The sequence below is a fragment of the Atractosteus spatula genome, chromosome 3 (assembly GCF_055471065.1).
Source record: "Atractosteus spatula isolate fAtrSpa1 chromosome 3, fAtrSpa1.hap1, whole genome shotgun sequence".
NCBI lineage: Eukaryota > Metazoa > Chordata > Actinopteri > Semionotiformes > Lepisosteidae > Atractosteus > Atractosteus spatula.
In genome coordinates, this window is record NC_142708.1 from 59,372,197 (window position 1) to 59,390,439 (window position 18,243).

At 38.9% G+C, this 18,243-nt stretch overlaps 2 protein-coding genes, 1 long non-coding RNA gene and 2 pseudogenes across 4 annotated transcripts; 4 read left to right on the plus strand and 1 right to left on the minus strand.

The window, feature by feature from the left end:
• Positions 1-2,065: 2,065 nt before the first annotated feature.
• On the minus strand, positions 2,066-5,127 carry LOC148838048 (uncharacterized). Its single transcript, XR_016090827.1, has 4 exons — positions 5,013-5,127; positions 3,132-3,186; positions 2,648-2,746; positions 2,066-2,227 (listed from the first exon to the last, which is right to left on the minus strand). It is a non-coding gene; the product is annotated as an uncharacterized LOC148838048 (long non-coding RNA).
• Positions 5,128-6,726: 1,599 nt separating this feature from the next.
• LOC148838049 (heat shock protein beta-11 pseudogene) lies at positions 6,727-7,778 on the plus strand (annotated as a pseudogene).
• A 1,921-nt stretch (positions 7,779-9,699) lies between these two features.
• Positions 9,700-10,643, plus strand: LOC148838050 (heat shock protein beta-11-like). The gene has a single exon (XM_088911470.1). The coding sequence runs from the start codon at positions 9,780-9,782 to the stop codon at positions 10,434-10,436; it is 657 nt and encodes a 218-aa protein (XP_088767596.1). The 5' UTR covers positions 9,700-9,779; the 3' UTR covers positions 10,437-10,643.
• A 2,029-nt stretch (positions 10,644-12,672) lies between these two features.
• On the plus strand, positions 12,673-13,616 carry LOC148838051 (heat shock protein beta-11-like). Its single transcript, XM_088911492.1, has one exon. The coding sequence runs from the start codon at positions 12,753-12,755 to the stop codon at positions 13,407-13,409; it is 657 nt and encodes a 218-aa protein (XP_088767618.1). The 5' UTR covers positions 12,673-12,752; the 3' UTR covers positions 13,410-13,616.
• A 1,999-nt stretch (positions 13,617-15,615) lies between these two features.
• On the plus strand, positions 15,616-16,695 carry LOC148838052 (heat shock protein beta-11 pseudogene; annotated as a pseudogene). Its single transcript, XR_016090837.1, has one exon. The product of XR_016090837.1 is annotated as a heat shock protein beta-11 pseudogene (transcript).
• Positions 16,696-18,243: the final 1,548 nt, after the last annotated feature.

The window sequence follows — 18,243 nt, forward strand, 5'->3', positions numbered from 1 at the left end:
GCTTCAGTAGCATTTCAGATAGAATACAGTTACACAATGGCTCTTGTTATTGCAGTGAAGTTCAAACTCCTTAAATATCAACTTAACCCTTTCCAATTAACTTTGTTTGATGTATACTAACTCAATTAAATGTTTGGTAAATATATCTCCAGCAACTCAATAAAAAAAGATCAGTTTTCTGTCTAAAATAGTTTATCATATTACCTCACCCACATATAACCTGAAGGCCTTCAGTATTCACAATCCTTCTCAAGTGGACCTGATGATGAAGGCAACACTGTTAACGCAGCACTTTCTTATATTGGCTTGTGACCTAAATCCCAGGATTTATCATAAACCACCAGAGGATTATGTTTCCTTCTCTATTAATCTCTGCACTCTCCAAAGCTGAAGGGCAGATAACACCTTTTGCAGTGTAAAGCTTAAAATACAGCCCCCAAAGTCACAGAGCTTTCAAAAGTTACACTGCAGTGCAAGATTTGCCCCCAAAATATTAAACACATTTTGAAGTGTCTTATGGCTGGAATTAATCAACTACAATAGCGTTCAGAAAAAAGATCAAATTATTAAGCATGGCACATTACAGTTTTATAAACAAAATAGTTTTAAAACAAGAAAGCATTCAAATAAAAAGATTAGGACGGAGATGTTAAATATACTAAAATGTATGCCTTTCATTACTACTACAGCAGCTGTACCCATCTTCTCATGAACAGAACAAGCATCAGAAATTCATATATGAACACTGTAAACAGCTAACTGAAAGACATTTGTTTGAAGTTTAGACCAATTTGTTTTGATTCTGACAGAACAGCAACAGAAAAACAACAAATTAGCAGGGGTGGCATAAAAATACATCAGTGTAGACAAACTTTCTCAGATTCAGCAGGGTGTCATATAGGCACTGTATGAGCCATCAGGTGATACACCAAGCAGAAAGTAATCCATTTAATTCCACAGCATTTACCACTGTGTAGCCTGATCTTATCAGACATCAGATAAGAGAAACAATGCTGGACCTGATCAATATTGGGAAAGGAAACCTAAAAAAAAACAAGGGTGCCACTGCAAGGGTCCAGCAGGTGATGCACTTTTCCCCAGATTAAGCGTGCCTAACTAATTGCCTTGTATATCAGTCTCTCCTGTTGCTATTGGAAGCATCGAGCTTAAACCAAGGCCCTGTAAAAAGTAATTAACAATTCTTCACATGCTCATGACATCAAAGTAACTTGCTAATGTTATTGAAATATAAATTTATAAAGAGCTTTTCAAGCATATTAATGCTAAGAGAGAAAGCTCTAGCCTTTACTGAATTACAATACAGTGTACTTTTTTTCCCATGAGTCCATCTACTGAATATGATGAAAGAAATCAAAGGAACACCTTAGGAAACAGGGAATGCCTATAAAAATGTTTGTTCTTCTCCACACATGTAATACACCCATCCCTTTCAAAAAGAGCAGAACATTCCACATCAGAAATGAAAAGCATCAGAACAGAAGTCCATGAAGCCATGTCACCCTGCAACTCACAACTGGCAACCCATTGAAGCTAAGCAGGTGTGAGCCTGGTCAGTACCTGGATGGGAGACCTCCTGGGAAAAACTAAGGTTGCTGCTGGAGGTGTTAGTGAGGCCAGCAGGGGGTGCTCACCCACTAATGCCCCAGTATAGTGACGGGGACACTATACTGTAAACAAATGCCAGCTTTCGGATGAGATGTAAAACTGAGGTCCTGACTCTCTGTGGTTATTAAAAATCCCAGGGTGTGTCTCGAAAAGAGTAGGGGTGTAACCCTGGCGTCCTGGCCAAATTTCTCCTAATAATCCCCCTCTATGAATTGGCTACATTACTTTGTTCTCCCTCCCCCCCCCGACGGCAGGCAGAGCGACACGCCGGTTGGAGTATTCTTGGTTGCATTTAATGGCAACGTCAGCTCAAAGATTTGGTTCAAACCACCAAATGGAGATGGGCGTGCTGACAAGTGGACCCTGCTGATGCGGGATTAACGCTAGGATGAGAGCCATGAAGATTTTTCAGGGTTTATAGATCAAATGGCAAAACAGACATGGTTGACATGGTTTATTTTTAAATCTTACTTTACAAACAAAGAACATTTATGAAATCCCAATAAGCCACACAATCCAGATGCACAGGTCCATTTTCTTTATTCATGAAAAAAGGAATATTTCCCAATTATGATTCATTTCAGTATGGTGTCTTCATTGGCTGTTAAAAGAAAAACATTTAAGTTATGAGGGCACAGTGTGATAAACCATAATGCTATAGCTTTAAGGTTGGGCAAACTGTAAGGTTTCTTGCAGTGATGATACACTCCTTAACACATTTTCACAGGTGGCCAATTAACTTGTTTAATAACACAAAAAAAGAGATAAATTCTTAAAATCTTCAATCTTTGAATTAAAAAAAACTTGCAAAGCTTCTAACCACACAACTTGTGGGTTTAATTAAGGATCGATTTAAGTAAAGCGCTCAGCTACAATAAAAACCAGCAGGTGGGTGGGTCACCAGGACCAGGTTTGGGAATCCCTGGGGTAAGAGACCAGTGAGTGAGATAGAAGTTAAACTTATAAACCAGGAGACCAGAAAGTGTAGCGCTCTGGTGTACGGAGAAAAAAAGAAAGTTACCTTCTGCCAGCTGTTTTGCAATGCGCTCAGCCTCTTCTCTAGCCTTTTTCTCCTCTGCCTCAATCCTCCTCTCTTCCTCTGCAATGGGCTTGAGGTAGTCTAAAACATGACAAAAAACCAGTGAAGTTAATTCCTAGAAGGCCTAGTCAAATTCTACACACTTGGGCCGAGACTGAGATCAAATATATCCAAAAAAAGCTTTATGAAAATGTGAACGTCTACAAACACTAACAATTAGCCTATTAGCATCTACTTAATGAATTAACACTTTATTTTAAAGCAAATTTTAAAGTAATAATATCCAAGTAGAACATTTTTGTACAGCACTGCCAACATCCTCTTGAGCTGATAACCTAGTAAGGGGCAAACAGTAACATGCTAATGCTCAGCCAAATATCTTTATTCCAGAACCAGGAGTTTCTGAGTTTGCAATACACTTAAATTGCATAGTTTTATCCTGACCCAGGTTCCTCTAGAAACCTACCGTATCTCATCTTTCCATAGATTATCCCAACAAGCAAGGCTGACCATCTGGTTGTCTGCAATTAAGAAAAAAATAATTTAAAGAAAACAAATTAAATCTTTGATGCATGAGCTCAATACTTAAACTCTAATCTTAAACTCATTCTGCTTTTTAAAGCACTATAAATCAACTCCATAACTTCTATGCTTACAACTAAAAAAATATCATTTTTTTAAGTTTATTTTACATTTACATGCAACACAGATTTAGAAGACTACAATTAAAACAGCAGTGTGGAGAAGCTGTTAGGGCTCTGGACTCTTGGCTAGAAGTTTATTTTTAAATCCCAGATGGGGGACACTGGTTGCTGTAAGTACTTTAGCCAGACTGCTCCTGTAAACCCCAAAGCATTCATCACAATCAAAACCTGCACATAAGAGACAGGTAATAAAAATCAAGGTCCTAGTTTTTGGACAAAAGTGTCATCAGAATAAATTAATATTTCATAGCATACCAACACTGCATTCTGTTCAAGTACAATTATATTAGAGCTCTTGAGATTAATATTCAGTTGTACATCAGATCTGCACAATTTCCTGAAACAACATCTGTCAGGTAAAGCAGCAGTTTCCAACCCTGGTCCTGGAGGACCCTTGTGAAGGACCCAGCTCAGCTAGTTATTACTGGTGTTAACGCCTTTAACAAAGGAAAAATAGAAAAAAAGGGGAAACACACCTTGGGAATAATAAAAAAAATACCATTTTAAAACCACAGATGCTACTAGTTATCATTTTAACATTCTTGGGCAGGGCTAGCAACAGGCAACTTGATGGAATGTGAGATACACTTGAAACAGTCTTATTGTTTGTTTTTTTGTTATTGTATCTCAAATAAAATAATAAAATACTTGCTTCTTTAGCTATTTATCTGTCTCATTACTTTCAGAACCTGGATTAAAAAATACTTAAGAGTGTAGTTCTAACAAGTTTAGCAAAAGGACTTTATGCAATCGCTTTTCAACATAATGGTTTCTCCCTGATTTCTGTTTAAAGTTATAAATAGGTAATCAACTGATGATAAACTGGCATAGTTGAGAATGAAATGCAAGAAACACTTCCTAAAATGGGGATTATTTTTTTCTGTGCAAGAAAGCAAACTTTAACACAACCAAAACACAAAGTTGAAATCCATTAGCCCTGTGATCACTTCTAACCAATGTTCCACGCAATCTGTTATCAAGATTTAGTGTTAGCAACTGGAAAAATTAGGGTTGATGATGATGGGGGTAATATATCACTTGCTTTCCAAACTTTTTTTGAATTTGTGAGAATAGAAAAATTAAAACATTTTACTATGCAATACTTGAATTGACCATTTCATTAATAACATTTAATAAAAACGTATTACCAAAACACGACAGTACTGGTTTTAAACGACTCTTGAAATACCTTTTGAAAATGCAGAAATAAGGGGAATAAACCATTCAAGAATAAAAAGAAAACACTAAAAACGTACAAGAATTATTAATAACTTGAAACCGACCAGTCAAACACAGGCATATTAACCTTTCCGCAGCTCACGAGCAACAGGAGCTTTTCTATTTATTTCAGAACAAAAACACTAGGCTTGTATGAACATAAACCTCAAAATAAACGACAATGGCCGCTATGTAATCCTAAAAATATATCCAAGATTCATGTTATACGACTGAGCTGACCTTGGTATCTATCCTCTCTGTGTGCTTGAGGCCTAGCACTGCACCAAAACCTAAAGAATAACGGTGCAATGTTTTTTCCATAGTATAGGTGTACAAAACATAATCTGGTAATAGTAACTTTCAAAGTATTAAAAAAATAACATATGTATCCGTATCCTCTGAGTCTATTTCTGTGCAAAACCTACCTTTATCAGCGGTGACACTTGTACCGGCGGCACCATCTTGCTGGTCTCCAGCTGCTAAAGCCAAGGATAGGCGAAGAGAATGATGGGAAGCACAACGAGCGAGTTTACGTCATCACGTCTAAATAGGTTTGCGTCACGCGTTCTGTGGGGTATTTTGTCACACACCTGAAGAGCTGGCGTCATGTTAAACTCCAATCCCATTAGAAATAATACGAAAATACCGTTTGTAATTGACTTAATTATTATATTGGCACGTTATTATATACACAAAGGGAAGGATCTGGGGAGACTCCTGTGTTTGAACATTTTAAAATAGATGTAAAGGCGTATGTGCGGACTATTTATAAAAAGTTTTTATTTAAAAAAAAACACGCCCCTGAAGAACTGTGCGTGGTCTTACATCAGTGAGCCGCACAGTGTTTTTCACTTTTAAAAGTCTGATGCGGTGATGATAAATTCATTTTTTACGAAACTAAAAACCTTCCATTTAAGTTCTTATTGCTTAAGAAATCCACAGAGAAGTAGGGGTTTCACTTTTTTAAAAGTGTAGCCTGATATACTACATTTTAAAAATGTATATTGATGCGTACAGTAAAACACATTAATCTAAATGAGTAATTGATAAATAATATTATAAGTGTTGTTCATACAACCACTATTGTTATAATTTATATTAAAATACTTATATTATTAAAAATGTGATTTTTAAGTGAGTGGCTATTTTTTCATCATATTGGCTAAATACCCTTAAGGTAATGTAGTTCTTAAAATTATATTAACAACTTTTTATTGAACATAATTGCATTTTCAATAACTTCTGTAAAAAAAATATGCTGCTCTGTATTGTTGCCACTACTTGTGTAGACCTAAAACATTAAGTTATATAAAAAATATTTAGAATGCAGTCCGGCTATTGAGTAATTTTGACTTAACATAACAGTGCACTTTAAATATCAAAACTGGGGATTTAAAATATATATGTATATTTTTGCCTTAGCTGTTTCCTGACACATCACAATGATTAAACTTACATAATCATATCAGACTCGGGCAAAAACAACAGTACTAAAATGACAAGACAGTTGCAAAAGAGGTGACCTAATCACCTTCCTTCTCTTTCACACTAGAGGGCACCAGCACTGACAGGAATGTTCATGAAATGTCTAGAACTCGTAGCCTCTTTCCTCAGAAAAATGAACTGCTCTACGCTTGAGTGACAAGTCCTTTTTTTAAGCCTTTCTACTAAAATATAAAATGTAAAACAAAAACGAGAATAAAGCTCGATTACACTCTATTTATTACATTGTCATACAGGCCTAGAAGTAAATTTCAAAAACATTAAAGGAAAACGCTCTGTACCATTCATGATAGCTGAAATATTCGGAATTCTGCTTGTAAATAAGGATATATTACGGTGTTTATTAAATAAACTATTTCTCTAACAAAAGAGTTAGGAATACTTATTATTTTTCTAGGTGCATTGAGAAGTTAAATTAAACCTGTTCACTTTAAAAACAAGCAGACCGTAAAGCATTCGGCGATCTGACACAATTTTTCCGCACTTCCTGTTTTAGACTGTGGGTCAAATGACGCAATCACCTCCCTTCCTTCTCTTTCACACTAGAGGGCACCAGCAGTGACAGGAATGTTCATGAAGTGTCTGGAACTCTAAGCGGGAGGATATAAAAGCAGCGAGTCCTGACAGCTGAGGGAGAAAGAAGCTGATCACTAGACGCTGCAAACACTGCAAGCTCACAGCAAGAAGAAGCAAGACTGTCTGCACATTCACTGAAGATGCTGTGCTCTCATGTATTCCAGCCTGCTGTCAGCCCACTGGTGGATTTCCACTGGCCGGTACGCAGTCTCTGGCCACAGACCAGACCCCTCTTCCATCAGCTGGAGCAGGACATGCTCAGACAAATGCAGGAGATGAGGAGCGGTCTGGACTTGATGGATCAGCTTTATCAAGGGATCTTTAAAGAGACAGAGCGAGCTGCCCAAGGCCCAACCTTGACGGGGGTCCAGCCAGTCTCCTACAAGGTGGAGAACGAGGGAGAGCGCTTTGCTCTAACTCTGGACACAGAAGACTTTTTCCCAGAAGAGCTCTGTGTCAAGCAGGTGGGGAGGAAGCTGCAGGTGAGCGGGAAGCAGGAGAAGAAGCAGGAGGATGGAAAAGGCTCCTACTCTTACAGATGCCAGCAGTTCAGACAGGACTTTGTGCTGCCTGAAGGAGTGAATGCTGATGCGGTGACCTGCTCCCTGCGCGACGGCCGGCTCCAGATACAGGCTCCGAGGGTGGCGCTGCCCGGTGAGGGTGAGAGAATCCTGCCCATTGACAGCAGCCCTGCTGTGAAGACCCAGTTGGCCAAGAGCTCAGAGCTGGACAGCAGCACCGCAGGCACACACAATCACCAGGAGAAAGAGGATTCTGCCAAAGACCGGCGGCAGTGACAGCTGTGGACTGCACGGCCCTTGATTTGGACACTAGATTTTTATTCTCAAATTCTGCAATTTGATAGTATTGAAATGGGATTGTAATAATGCAGCAGTATGCATTTGACATTGTATTTTTTTCTTAAATGTTCATCTTAAAGCATTTTACTTCAAGTTTCAAATGATTCCTTTAAGAATGTATTATATTTTGCCAATAGAAAAATATTCTACATGGACTTGACGTATTTTCATATCTAGAAAATATTTTCAATTACCAATATCAATGAAACATTATTTTTTAAAATTCTATCAATAAAATGTTTTATTCTTTAAATACTTTTTGTGTTGCATTTTCTATTCTTTATCAGTATTTCTACATTTCTTTGCTGACTGAAAAATTCACAAGGTGCAAGGAAAGCAGGTCACTGGTTTCAGTGCAGCTGAGGAAGAGCACTAAAAGGTGTCCCAAGAAAAAATTGTAAAAGACATTCATGTTAATTTCCCACAGTGAACCTTAGGATGACCAAAAACAATTCACAGTTTCAGCATGTCTGATGTTTCTTAATGGAAAAACATTCTCATACTCCAGGTCGTAACATTCATCATTCCAGTGATGTTATGGATTTTGTGTACAGAGGAAATTGGATTTTGTTTGTTTTGTCGTGAAATATTAAAAGCAAAACATGTTTTGACAATAAAACTGTGTTAGCAGTTGTTATGTTGTGGAATAGTGTAAGGACATAACACATTAAGCAAATGAAAAGAAGATACCCAGATGTAAGAAAAAATGTCAGTTAAGGCTGAGTTTTGGTAATGCTGAACATTTTAAAATAATTTATATCCTTCTCTGACATTTATTCACTGATGGCATCCTTCCTCAAAAATTTAGGGTGCTTTGTGTTTGAGTTACAAGCTCTATTCTGAAATATTTCCCCTGAAATGTAAGCTGTAAAAGAAGAATGAAATGAGAATAAATTTCACTTATGCTGTTGCTTTAATTATCATACAAGTATATTAAGTAAGTTGACAAACTAACACAACATTGACTAAACGAAAAGGTTCTGATCCCATTCATGATAGCTCACAGATGCAAAATCCTGCTTGTAAATGAGGATAATTTACAGTGTTTGCTAAGGAAATCAGTTCCTTTACAGAAGATTTAGGAATACTTTCTTCTAATGTCAATGTATTGAGAAGTAATTTCAATTCTGCACCCTTAGGCCATATGTATTCAAGCTGAATAAAGAGAAATCATTTTGTTGTAAAAAGGGTAGCAAAGGCTCTCAATCCATACATTCGAAACATTGCAGTTAACAATTTTACACACATGGCCTGACTGACTAAAAGTATTATGCATGCTGATCTGTACATCACATTTCATTTGAATTATTAAGTGTTGCTGTCTAGTGTTCTGACTCCTAAAATGTGCTTTGAGAGGTGTATCACATTGCCACATACAGTACAAGTACTTTTTTAGGGTTTAGTTGCAGTCACAACAATCACGTTCCCACATTGCTGTGAGGGTTATATTACTGCTCAGGCTTGCTGGGTAATGATACGTTGGCAGAAATATGGAGAAATCACGTACCGCTTCGAAGGATTTCAGTGCACTGCAAGTTCTGAGAGAGGAAAGATAACAGCAAATCAGCTGCTGCCCTATTCACTCACTACCTGTTTTTATCCATTCAGGAGAGTGAAGAAGGGACAATTGAATTTCACAGTCATGTTTAAGGCATCTGTATTCCTGGGATTTTCAAATATCTTTTGCATTTGAGCAGCTATGTAATGCAAAGACTCAGTTAAATATTAAAGAGCAGAATGTTCAAACATTAGTATTACAAAACTACACGTTTTCAAATTCCAGAACTAGAAAGTGACTTGTCTACATGCCAGAAACAGCAGCTCAATAATACCGTTAAAAACAAATGCAAACTCCGACTGTCTGCACGCACACCACTATCATCACGCAGCATAAGTGTTGCCTTACAGTGTTGCTATTGATGTTCTATGTGCTCAGACCACTGCAATGTTGACCTATTCATTTTAAATACAAGTACAGTAGCCCGTAAAGCATTCGGCATTCTGACAGCACTTTCCTGCACTTCCTGTTTTAGACTGGGAGTCAAAAGACGCAATCACCTCCCTTCTTTCTCTTTCACACTAGAGGGCACCAGCAGTGACAGGAATGTTCATGAAGTGTCTGGAACTCTAAGCGGGAGGATATAAAAGCAGCGAGTCCTGACAGCTGAGGGAGAAAGAAGCTGATCACTAGACGCTGCAAACACTGCAAGCTCACAGCAAGAAGAAGCAAGACTGTCTGCACATTCACTGAAGATGCTGTGCTCTCATGTATTCCAGCCTGCTGTCAGCCCACTGGTGGATTTCCACTGGCCGGTACGCAGTCTCTGGCCACAGACCAGACCCCTCTTCCATCAGCTGGAGCAGGACATGCTCAGACAAATGCAGGAGATGAGGAGCGGTCTGGACTTGATGGATCAGCTTTATCAAGGGATCTTTAAAGAGACAGAGCGAGCTGCCCAAGGCCCAACCTTGACGGGGGTCCAGCCAGTCTCCTACAAGGTGGAGAACGAGGGAGAGCGCTTTGCTCTAACTCTGGACACAGAAGACTTTTCCCCAGAAGAGCTCTGTGTCAAGCAGGTGGGGAGGAAGCTGCAGGTGAGCGGGAAGCAGGAGAAGAAGCAGGAGGATGGAAAAGGCTCCTACTCTTACAGATGCCAGCAGTTCAGACAGGACTTTGTGCTGCCTGAAGGAGTGAATGCTGATGCGGTGACCTGCTCCCTGCGCGACGGCCGGCTCCAGATACAGGCTCCGAGGGTGGCGCTGCCCGGTGAGGGTGAGAGAATCCTGCCCATTGACAGCAGCCCTGCTGTGAAGACCCAGTTGGCCAAGAGCTCAGAGCTGGACAGCAGCACCGCAGGCACACACAATCACCAGGAGAAAGAGGATTCTGCCAAAGACCGGCGGCAGTGACAGCTGTGGACTGCACGGCCCTTGATTTGGACACTAGATTTTTATTCTCAAATTCTGCAATTTGATAGTATTGAAATGGGATTGTAATAATGCAGCAGTATGCATTTGACATTGTATTTTTTTCTTAAATGTTCATCTTAAAGCATTTTACTTCAAGTTTCAAATGATTCCTTTAAGAATGTATTATATTTTGCCAATAGAAAAATATTCTACATGGACTTGACGTATTTTCATATCTAGAAAATATTTTCAATTACCAATATCAATGAAACATTATTTTTTAAAATTCTATCAATAAAATGTTTTATTCTTTAAATACTTTTTGTGTTGCATTTTCTATTCTTTATCAGTATTTCTACATTTCTTTGCTGACTGAAAAATTCACAAGGTGCAAGGAAAGCAGGTCACTGGTTTCAGTGCAGCTGAGGAAGAGCACTAAAAGGTGTCCCAAGAAAAAATTGTAAAAGACATTCATGTTAATTTCCCACAGTGAACCTTAGGATGACCAAAAACAATTCACAGTTTCAGCATGTCTGATGTTTCTTAATGGAAAAACATTCTCATACTCCAGGTCGTAACATTCATCATTCCAGTGATGTTATGGATTTTGTGTACAGAGGAAATTGGATTTTGTTTGTTTTGTCGTGAAATATTAAAAGCAAAACATGTTTTGACAATAAAACTGTGTTAGCAGTTGTTATGTTGTGGAATAGTGTAAGGACATAACACATTAAGCAAATGAAAAGAAGATACCCAGATGTAAGAAAAAATGTCAGTTAAGGCTGAGTTTTGGTAATGCTGAACATTTTAAAATAATTTATATCCTTCTCTGACATTTATTCACTGATGGCATCCTTCCTCAAAAATTTAGGGTGCTTTGTGTTTGAGTTACAAGCTCTATTCTGAAATATTTCCCCTGAAATGTAAGCTGTAAAAGAAGAATGAAATGAGAATAAATTTCACTTATGCTGTTGCTTTAATTATCATACAAGTATATTAAGTAAGTTGACAAACTAACACAACATTGACTAAACGAAAAGGTTCTGATCCCATTCATGATAGCTCACAGATGCAAAATCCTGCTTGTAAATGAGGATAATTTACAGTGTTTGCTAAGGAAATCAGTTCCTTTACAGAAGATTTAGGAATACTTTCTTCTAATGTCAATGTATTGAGAAGTAATTTCAATTCTGCACCCTTAGGCCATATGTATTCAAGCTGAATAAAGAGAAATCATTTTGTTGTAAAAAGGGTAGCAAAGGCTCTCAATCCATACATTCGAAACATTGCAGTTAACAATTTTACACACATGGCCTGACTGACTAAAAGTATTATGCATGCTGATCTGTACATCACATTTCATTTGAATTATTAAGTGTTGCTGTCTAGTGTTCTGACTCCTAAAATGTGCTTTGAGAGGTGTATCACATTGCCACATACAGTACAAGTACTTTTTTAGGGTTTAGTTGCAGTCACAACAATCACGTTCCCACATTGCTGTGAGGGTTATATTACTGCTCAGGCTTGCTGGGTAATGATACGTTGGCAGAAATATGGAGAAATCACGTACCGCTTCGAAGGATTTCAGTGCACTGCAAGTTCTGAGAGAGGAAAGATAACAGCAAATCAGCTGCTGCCCTATTCACTCACTACCTGTTTTTATCCATTCAGGAGAGTGAAGAAGGGACAATTGAATTTCACAGTCATGTTTAAGGCATCTGTATTCCTGGGATTTTCAAATATCTTTTGCATTTGAGCAGCTATGTAATGCAAAGACTCAGTTAAATATTAAAGAGCAGAATGTTCAAACATTAGTATTACAAAACTACACGTTTTCAAATTCCAGAACTAGAAAGTGACTTGTCTACATGCCAGAAACAGCAGCTCAATAATACCGTTAAAAACAAATGCAAACTCCGACTGTCTGCACGCACACCACTATCATCACGCAGCATAAGTGTTGCCTTACAGTGTTGCTATTGATGTTCTATGTGCTCAGACCACTGCAATGTTGACCTATTCATTTTAAATACAAGTACAGTAGCCCGTAAAGCATTCGGCATTCTGACAGCACTTTCCTGCACTTCCTGTTTTAGACTGGGAGTCAAAAGACGCAATCACCTCCCTTCTTTCTCTTTCACACTAGAGGGCACCAGCAGTGACAGGAATGTTCATGAAGTGTCTGGAACTCTAAGCGGGAGGATATAAAAGCAGCGAGTCCTGACAGCTGAGGGAGAAAGAAGCTGATCACTAGACGCTGCAAACACTGCAAGCTCACAGCAAGAAGAAGCAAGACTGTCTGCACATTCACTGAAGATGCTGTGCTCTCATGTATTCCAGCCTGCTGTCAGCCCACTGGTGGATTTCCACTGGCCGGTACGCAGTCTCTGGCCACAGACCAGACCCCTCTTCCATCAGCTGGAGCAGGACATGCTCAGACAAATGCAGGAGATGAGGAGCGGTCTGGACTTGATGGATCAGCTTTATCAAGGGATCTTTAAAGAGACAGAGCGAGCTGCCCAAGGCCCAACCTTGACGGGGGTCCAGCCAGTCTCCTACAAGGTGGAGAACGAGGGAGAGCGCTTTGCTCTAACTCTGGACACAGAAGACTTTTCCCCAGAAGAGCTCTGTGTCAAGCAGGTGGGGAGGAAGCTGCAGGTGAGCGGGAAGCAGGAGAAGAAGCAGGAGGATGGAAAAGGCTCCTACTCTTACAGATGCCAGCAGTTCAGACAGGACTTTGTGCTGCCTGAAGGAGTGAATGCTGATGCGGTGACCTGCTCCCTGCGCGACGGCCGGCTCCAGATACAGGCTCCGAGGGTGGCGCTGCCCGGTGAGGGTGAGAGAATCCTGCCCATTGACAGCAGCCCTGCTGTGAAGACCCAGTTGGCCAAGAGCTCAGAGCTGGACAGCAGCACCGCAGGCACACACAATCACCAGGAGAAAGAGGATTCTGCCAAAGACCGGCGGCAGTGACAGCTGTGGACTGCACGGCCCTTGATTTGGACACTAGATTTTTATTCTCAAATTCTGCAATTTGATAGTATTGAAATGGGATTGTAATAATGCAGCAGTATGCATTTGACATTGTATTTTTTTCTTAAATGTTCATCTTAAAGCATTTTACTTCAAGTTTCAAATGATTCCTTTAAGAATGTATTATATTTTGCCAATAGAAAAATATTCTACATGGACTTGACGTATTTTCATATCTAGAAAATATTTTCAATTACCAATATCAATGAAACATTATTTTTTAAAATTCTATCAATAAAATGTTTTATTCTTTAAATACTTTTTGTGTTGCATTTTCTATTCTTTATCAGTATTTCTACATTTCTTTGCTGACTGAAAAATTCACAAGGTGCAAGGAAAGCAGGTCACTGGTTTCAGTGCAGCTGAGGAAGAGCACTAAAAGGTGTCCCAAGAAAAAATTGTAAAAGACATTCATGTTAATTTCCCACAGTGAACCTTAGGATGACCAAAAACAATTCACAGTTTCAGCATGTCTGATGTTTCTTAATGGAAAAACATTCTCATACTCCAGGTCGTAACATTCATCATTCCAGTGATGTTATGGATTTTGTGTACAGAGGAAATTGGATTTTGTTTGTTTTGTCGTGAAATATTAAAAGCAAAACATGTTTTGACAATAAAACTGTGTTAGCAGTTGTTATGTTGTGGAATAGTGTAAGGACATAACACATTAAGCAAATGAAAAGAAGATACCCAGATGTAAGAAAAAATGTCAGTTAAGGCTGAGTTTTGGTAATGCTGAACATTTTAAAATAATTTATATCCTTCTCTGACATTTATTCACTGATGGCATCCTTCCTCAAAAATTTAGGGTGCTTTGTGTTTGAGTTACAAGCTCTATTCTGAAATATTTCCCCTGAAATGTAAGCTGTAAAAGAAGAATGAAATGAGAATAAATTTCACTTATGCTGTTGCTTTAATTATCATACAAGTATATTAAGTAAGTTGACAAACTAACACAACATTGACTAAACGAAAAGGTTCTGATCCCATTCATGATAGCTCACAGATGCAAAATCCTGCTTGTAAATGAGGATAATTTACAGTGTTTGCTAAGGAAATCAGTTCCTTTACAGAAGATTTAGGAATACTTTCTTCTAATGTCAATGTATTGAGAAGTAATTTCAATTCTGCACCCTTAGGCCATATGTATTCAAGCTGAATAAAGAGAAATCATTTTGTTGTAAAAAGGGTAGCAAAGGCTCTCAATCCATACATTCGAAACATTGCAGTTAACAATTTTACACACATGGCCTGACTGACTAAAAGTATTATGCATGCTGATCTGTACATCACATTTCATTTGAATTATTAAGTGTTGCTGTCTAGTGTTCTGACTCCTAAAATGTGCTTTGAGAGGTGTATCACATTGCCACATACAGTACAAGTACTTTTTTAGGGTTTAGTTGCAGTCACAACAATCACGTTCCCACATTGCTGTGAGGGTTATATTACTGCTCAGGCTTGCTGGGTAATGATACGTTGGCAGAAATATGGAGAAATCACGTACCGCTTCGAAGGATTTCAGTGCACTGCAAGTTCTGAGAGAGGAAAGATAACAGCAAATCAGCTGCTGCCCTATTCACTCACTACCTGTTTTTATCCATTCAGGAGAGTGAAGAAGGGACAATTGAATTTCACAGTCATGTTTAAGGCATCTGTATTCCTGGGATTTTCAAATATCTTTTGCATTTGAGCAGCTATGTAATGCAAAGACTCAGTTAAATATTAAAGAGCAGAATGTTCAAACATTAGTATTACAAAACTACACGTTTTCAAATTCCAGAACTAGAAAGTGACTTGTCTACATGCCAGAAACAGCAGCTCAATAATACCGTTAAAAACAAATGCAAACTCCGACTGTCTGCACGCACACCACTATCATCACGCAGCATAAGTGTTGCCTTACAGTGTTGCTATTGATGTTCTATGTGCTCAGACCACTGCAATGTTGACCTATTCATTTTAAATACAAGTACAGTAGCCCGTAAAGCATTCGGCATTCTGTCAGCACTTTCCTGCACTTCCTGTTTTAGACTGGGAGTCAAATGACGCAATCACCTCCCTTCTTTCTCTTTCACACTAGAGGGCACCAGCAGTGACAGGAATGTTCATGAAGTGTCTGGAACTCTAAGCGGGAGGATATAAAAGCAGCGAGTCCTGACAGCTGAGGGAGAAAGAAGCTGATCACTAGACGCTGCAAACACTGCAAGCTCACAGCAAGAAGAAGCAAGACTGTCTGCACATTCACTGAAGATGCTGTGCTCTCATGTATTCCAGCCTGCTGTCAGCCCGCTGGTGGATTTCCACTGGCCGGTACGCAGTCTCTGGCCACAGACCAGACCCCTCTTCCATCAGCTGGAGCAGGACATGCTCAGACAAATGCAGGAGATGAGGAGCGGTCTGGACTTGATGGATCAGCTTTATCAAGGGATCTTTAAAGAGACAGAGCGAGCTGCCCAAGGCCCAACCTTGACGGGGGTCCAGCCAGTCTCCTACAAGGTGGAGAACGAGGGAGAGCGCTTTGCTCTAACTCTGGACACAGAAGACTTTTCCCCAGAAGAGCTCTGTGTCAAGCAGGTGGGGAGGAAGCTGCAGGTGAGCGGGAAGCAGGAGAAGAAGCAGGAGGACGGAAAAGGCTCCTACTCTTACAGATGCCAGCAGTTCAGACAGGACTTTGTGCTGCCTGAAGGAGTGAGTGCTGATGCGGTGACCTGCTCCCTGCGCGACGGCCGGCTCCAGATACAGGCTCCGAGGGTGGCGCTGCCCGGTGAGGGTGAGAGAATCCTGCCCATTGACAGCAGCCCTGCTGTGAAGACCCAGTTGGCCAAGAGCTCAGAGCTGGACAGCAGCACCGCAGGCACACACAATCACCAGGAGAAAGAGGATTCTGCCAAAGACCGGCGGCAGTGACAGCTGTGGACTGCACGGCCCTTGATTTGGACACTAGATTTTTATTCTCAAATTCTGCAATTTGATAGTATTGAAATGGGATTGTAATAATGCAGCAGTATGCATTTGACATTGTATTTTTTTCTTAAATGTTCATCTTAAAGCATTTTACTTCAAGTTTCAAATGATTCCTTTAAGAATGTATTATATTTTGCCAATAGAAAAATATTCTACATGGACTTGATGTATTTTCATATCTAGAAAATATTTTCAATTACCAATATCAATGAAACATTATTTTTTAAAATTCTATCAATAAAATGTTTTATTCTTTAAATACTTTTTGTGTTGCATTTTCTATTCTTTATCAGTATTTCTACATTTCTTTGCTGACTGAAAAATTCACAAGGTGCAAGGAAAGCAGGTCACTGGTTTCAGTGCAGCTGAGGAAGAGCACTAAAAGGTGTCCCAAGAAAAAATTGTAAAAGACATTCATGTTAATTTCCCACAGTGAACCTTAGGATGACCAAAAACAATTCACAGTTTCAGCATGTCTGATGTTTCTTAATGGAAAAACATTCTCATAGTCCAGGTCGTAACATTCATCATTCCAGTGATGTTATGGATTTTGTGTACAGAGGAAATTGGATTTTGTTTGTTTTGTCGTGAAATATTAAAAGCAAAACATGTTTTGACAATAAAACTGTGTTAGCAGTTGTTATGTTGTGGAATAGTGTAAGGACATAACACATTAAGCAAATGAAAAGAAGATACCCAGATGTAAGAAAAAATGTCAGTTAAGGCTGAGTTTTGGTAATGCTGAACATTTTAAAATAATTTATATCCTTCTCTGACATTTATTCACTGATGGCATCCTTCCTCAAAAATTTAGGGTGCTTTGTGTTTGAGTTACAAGCTCTATTCTGAAATATTTCCCCTGAAATGTAAGCTGTAAAAGAAGAATGAAATGAGAATAAATTTCACTTATGCTGTTGCTTTAATTATCATACAAGTATATTAAGTAAGTTGACAAACTAACACAACATTGACTAAACGAAAAGGTTCTGATCCCATTCATGATAGCTCACAGATGCAAAATCCTGCTTGTAAATGAGGATAATTTACAGTGTTTGCTAAGGAAATCAGTTCCTTTACAGAAGATTTAGGAATACTTTCTTCTAATGTCAATGTATTGAGAAGTAATTTCAATTCTGCACCCTTAGGCCATATGTATTCAAGCTGAATAAAGAGAAATCATTTTGTTGTAAAAAGGGTAGCAAAGGCTCTCAATCCATACATTCGAAACATTGCAGTTAACAATTTTACACACATGGCCTGACTGACTAAAAGTATTATGCATGCTGATCTGTACATCACATTTCATTTGAATTATTAAGTGTTGCTGTCTAGTGTTCTGACTCCTAAAATGTGCTTTGAGAGGTGTATCACATTGCCACATACAGTACAAGTACTTTTTTAGGGTTTAGTTGCAGTCACAACAATCACGTTCCCACATTGCTGTGAGGGTTATATTACTGCTCAGGCTTGCTGGGTAATGATACGTTGGCAGAAATATGGAGAAATCACGTACCGCTTCGAAGGATTTCAGTGCACTGCAAGTTCTGAGAGAGGAAAGATAACAGCAAATCAGCTGCTGCCCTATTCACTCACTACCTGTTTTTATCCATTCAGGAGAGTGAAGAAGGGACAATTGAATTTCACAGTCATGTTTAAGGCATCTGTATTCCTGGGATTTTCAAATATCTTTTGCATTTGAGCAGCTATGTAATGCAAAGACTCAGTTAAATATTAAAGAGCAGAATGTTCAAACATTAGTATTACAAAACTACACGTTTTCAAATTCCAGAACTAGAAAGTGACT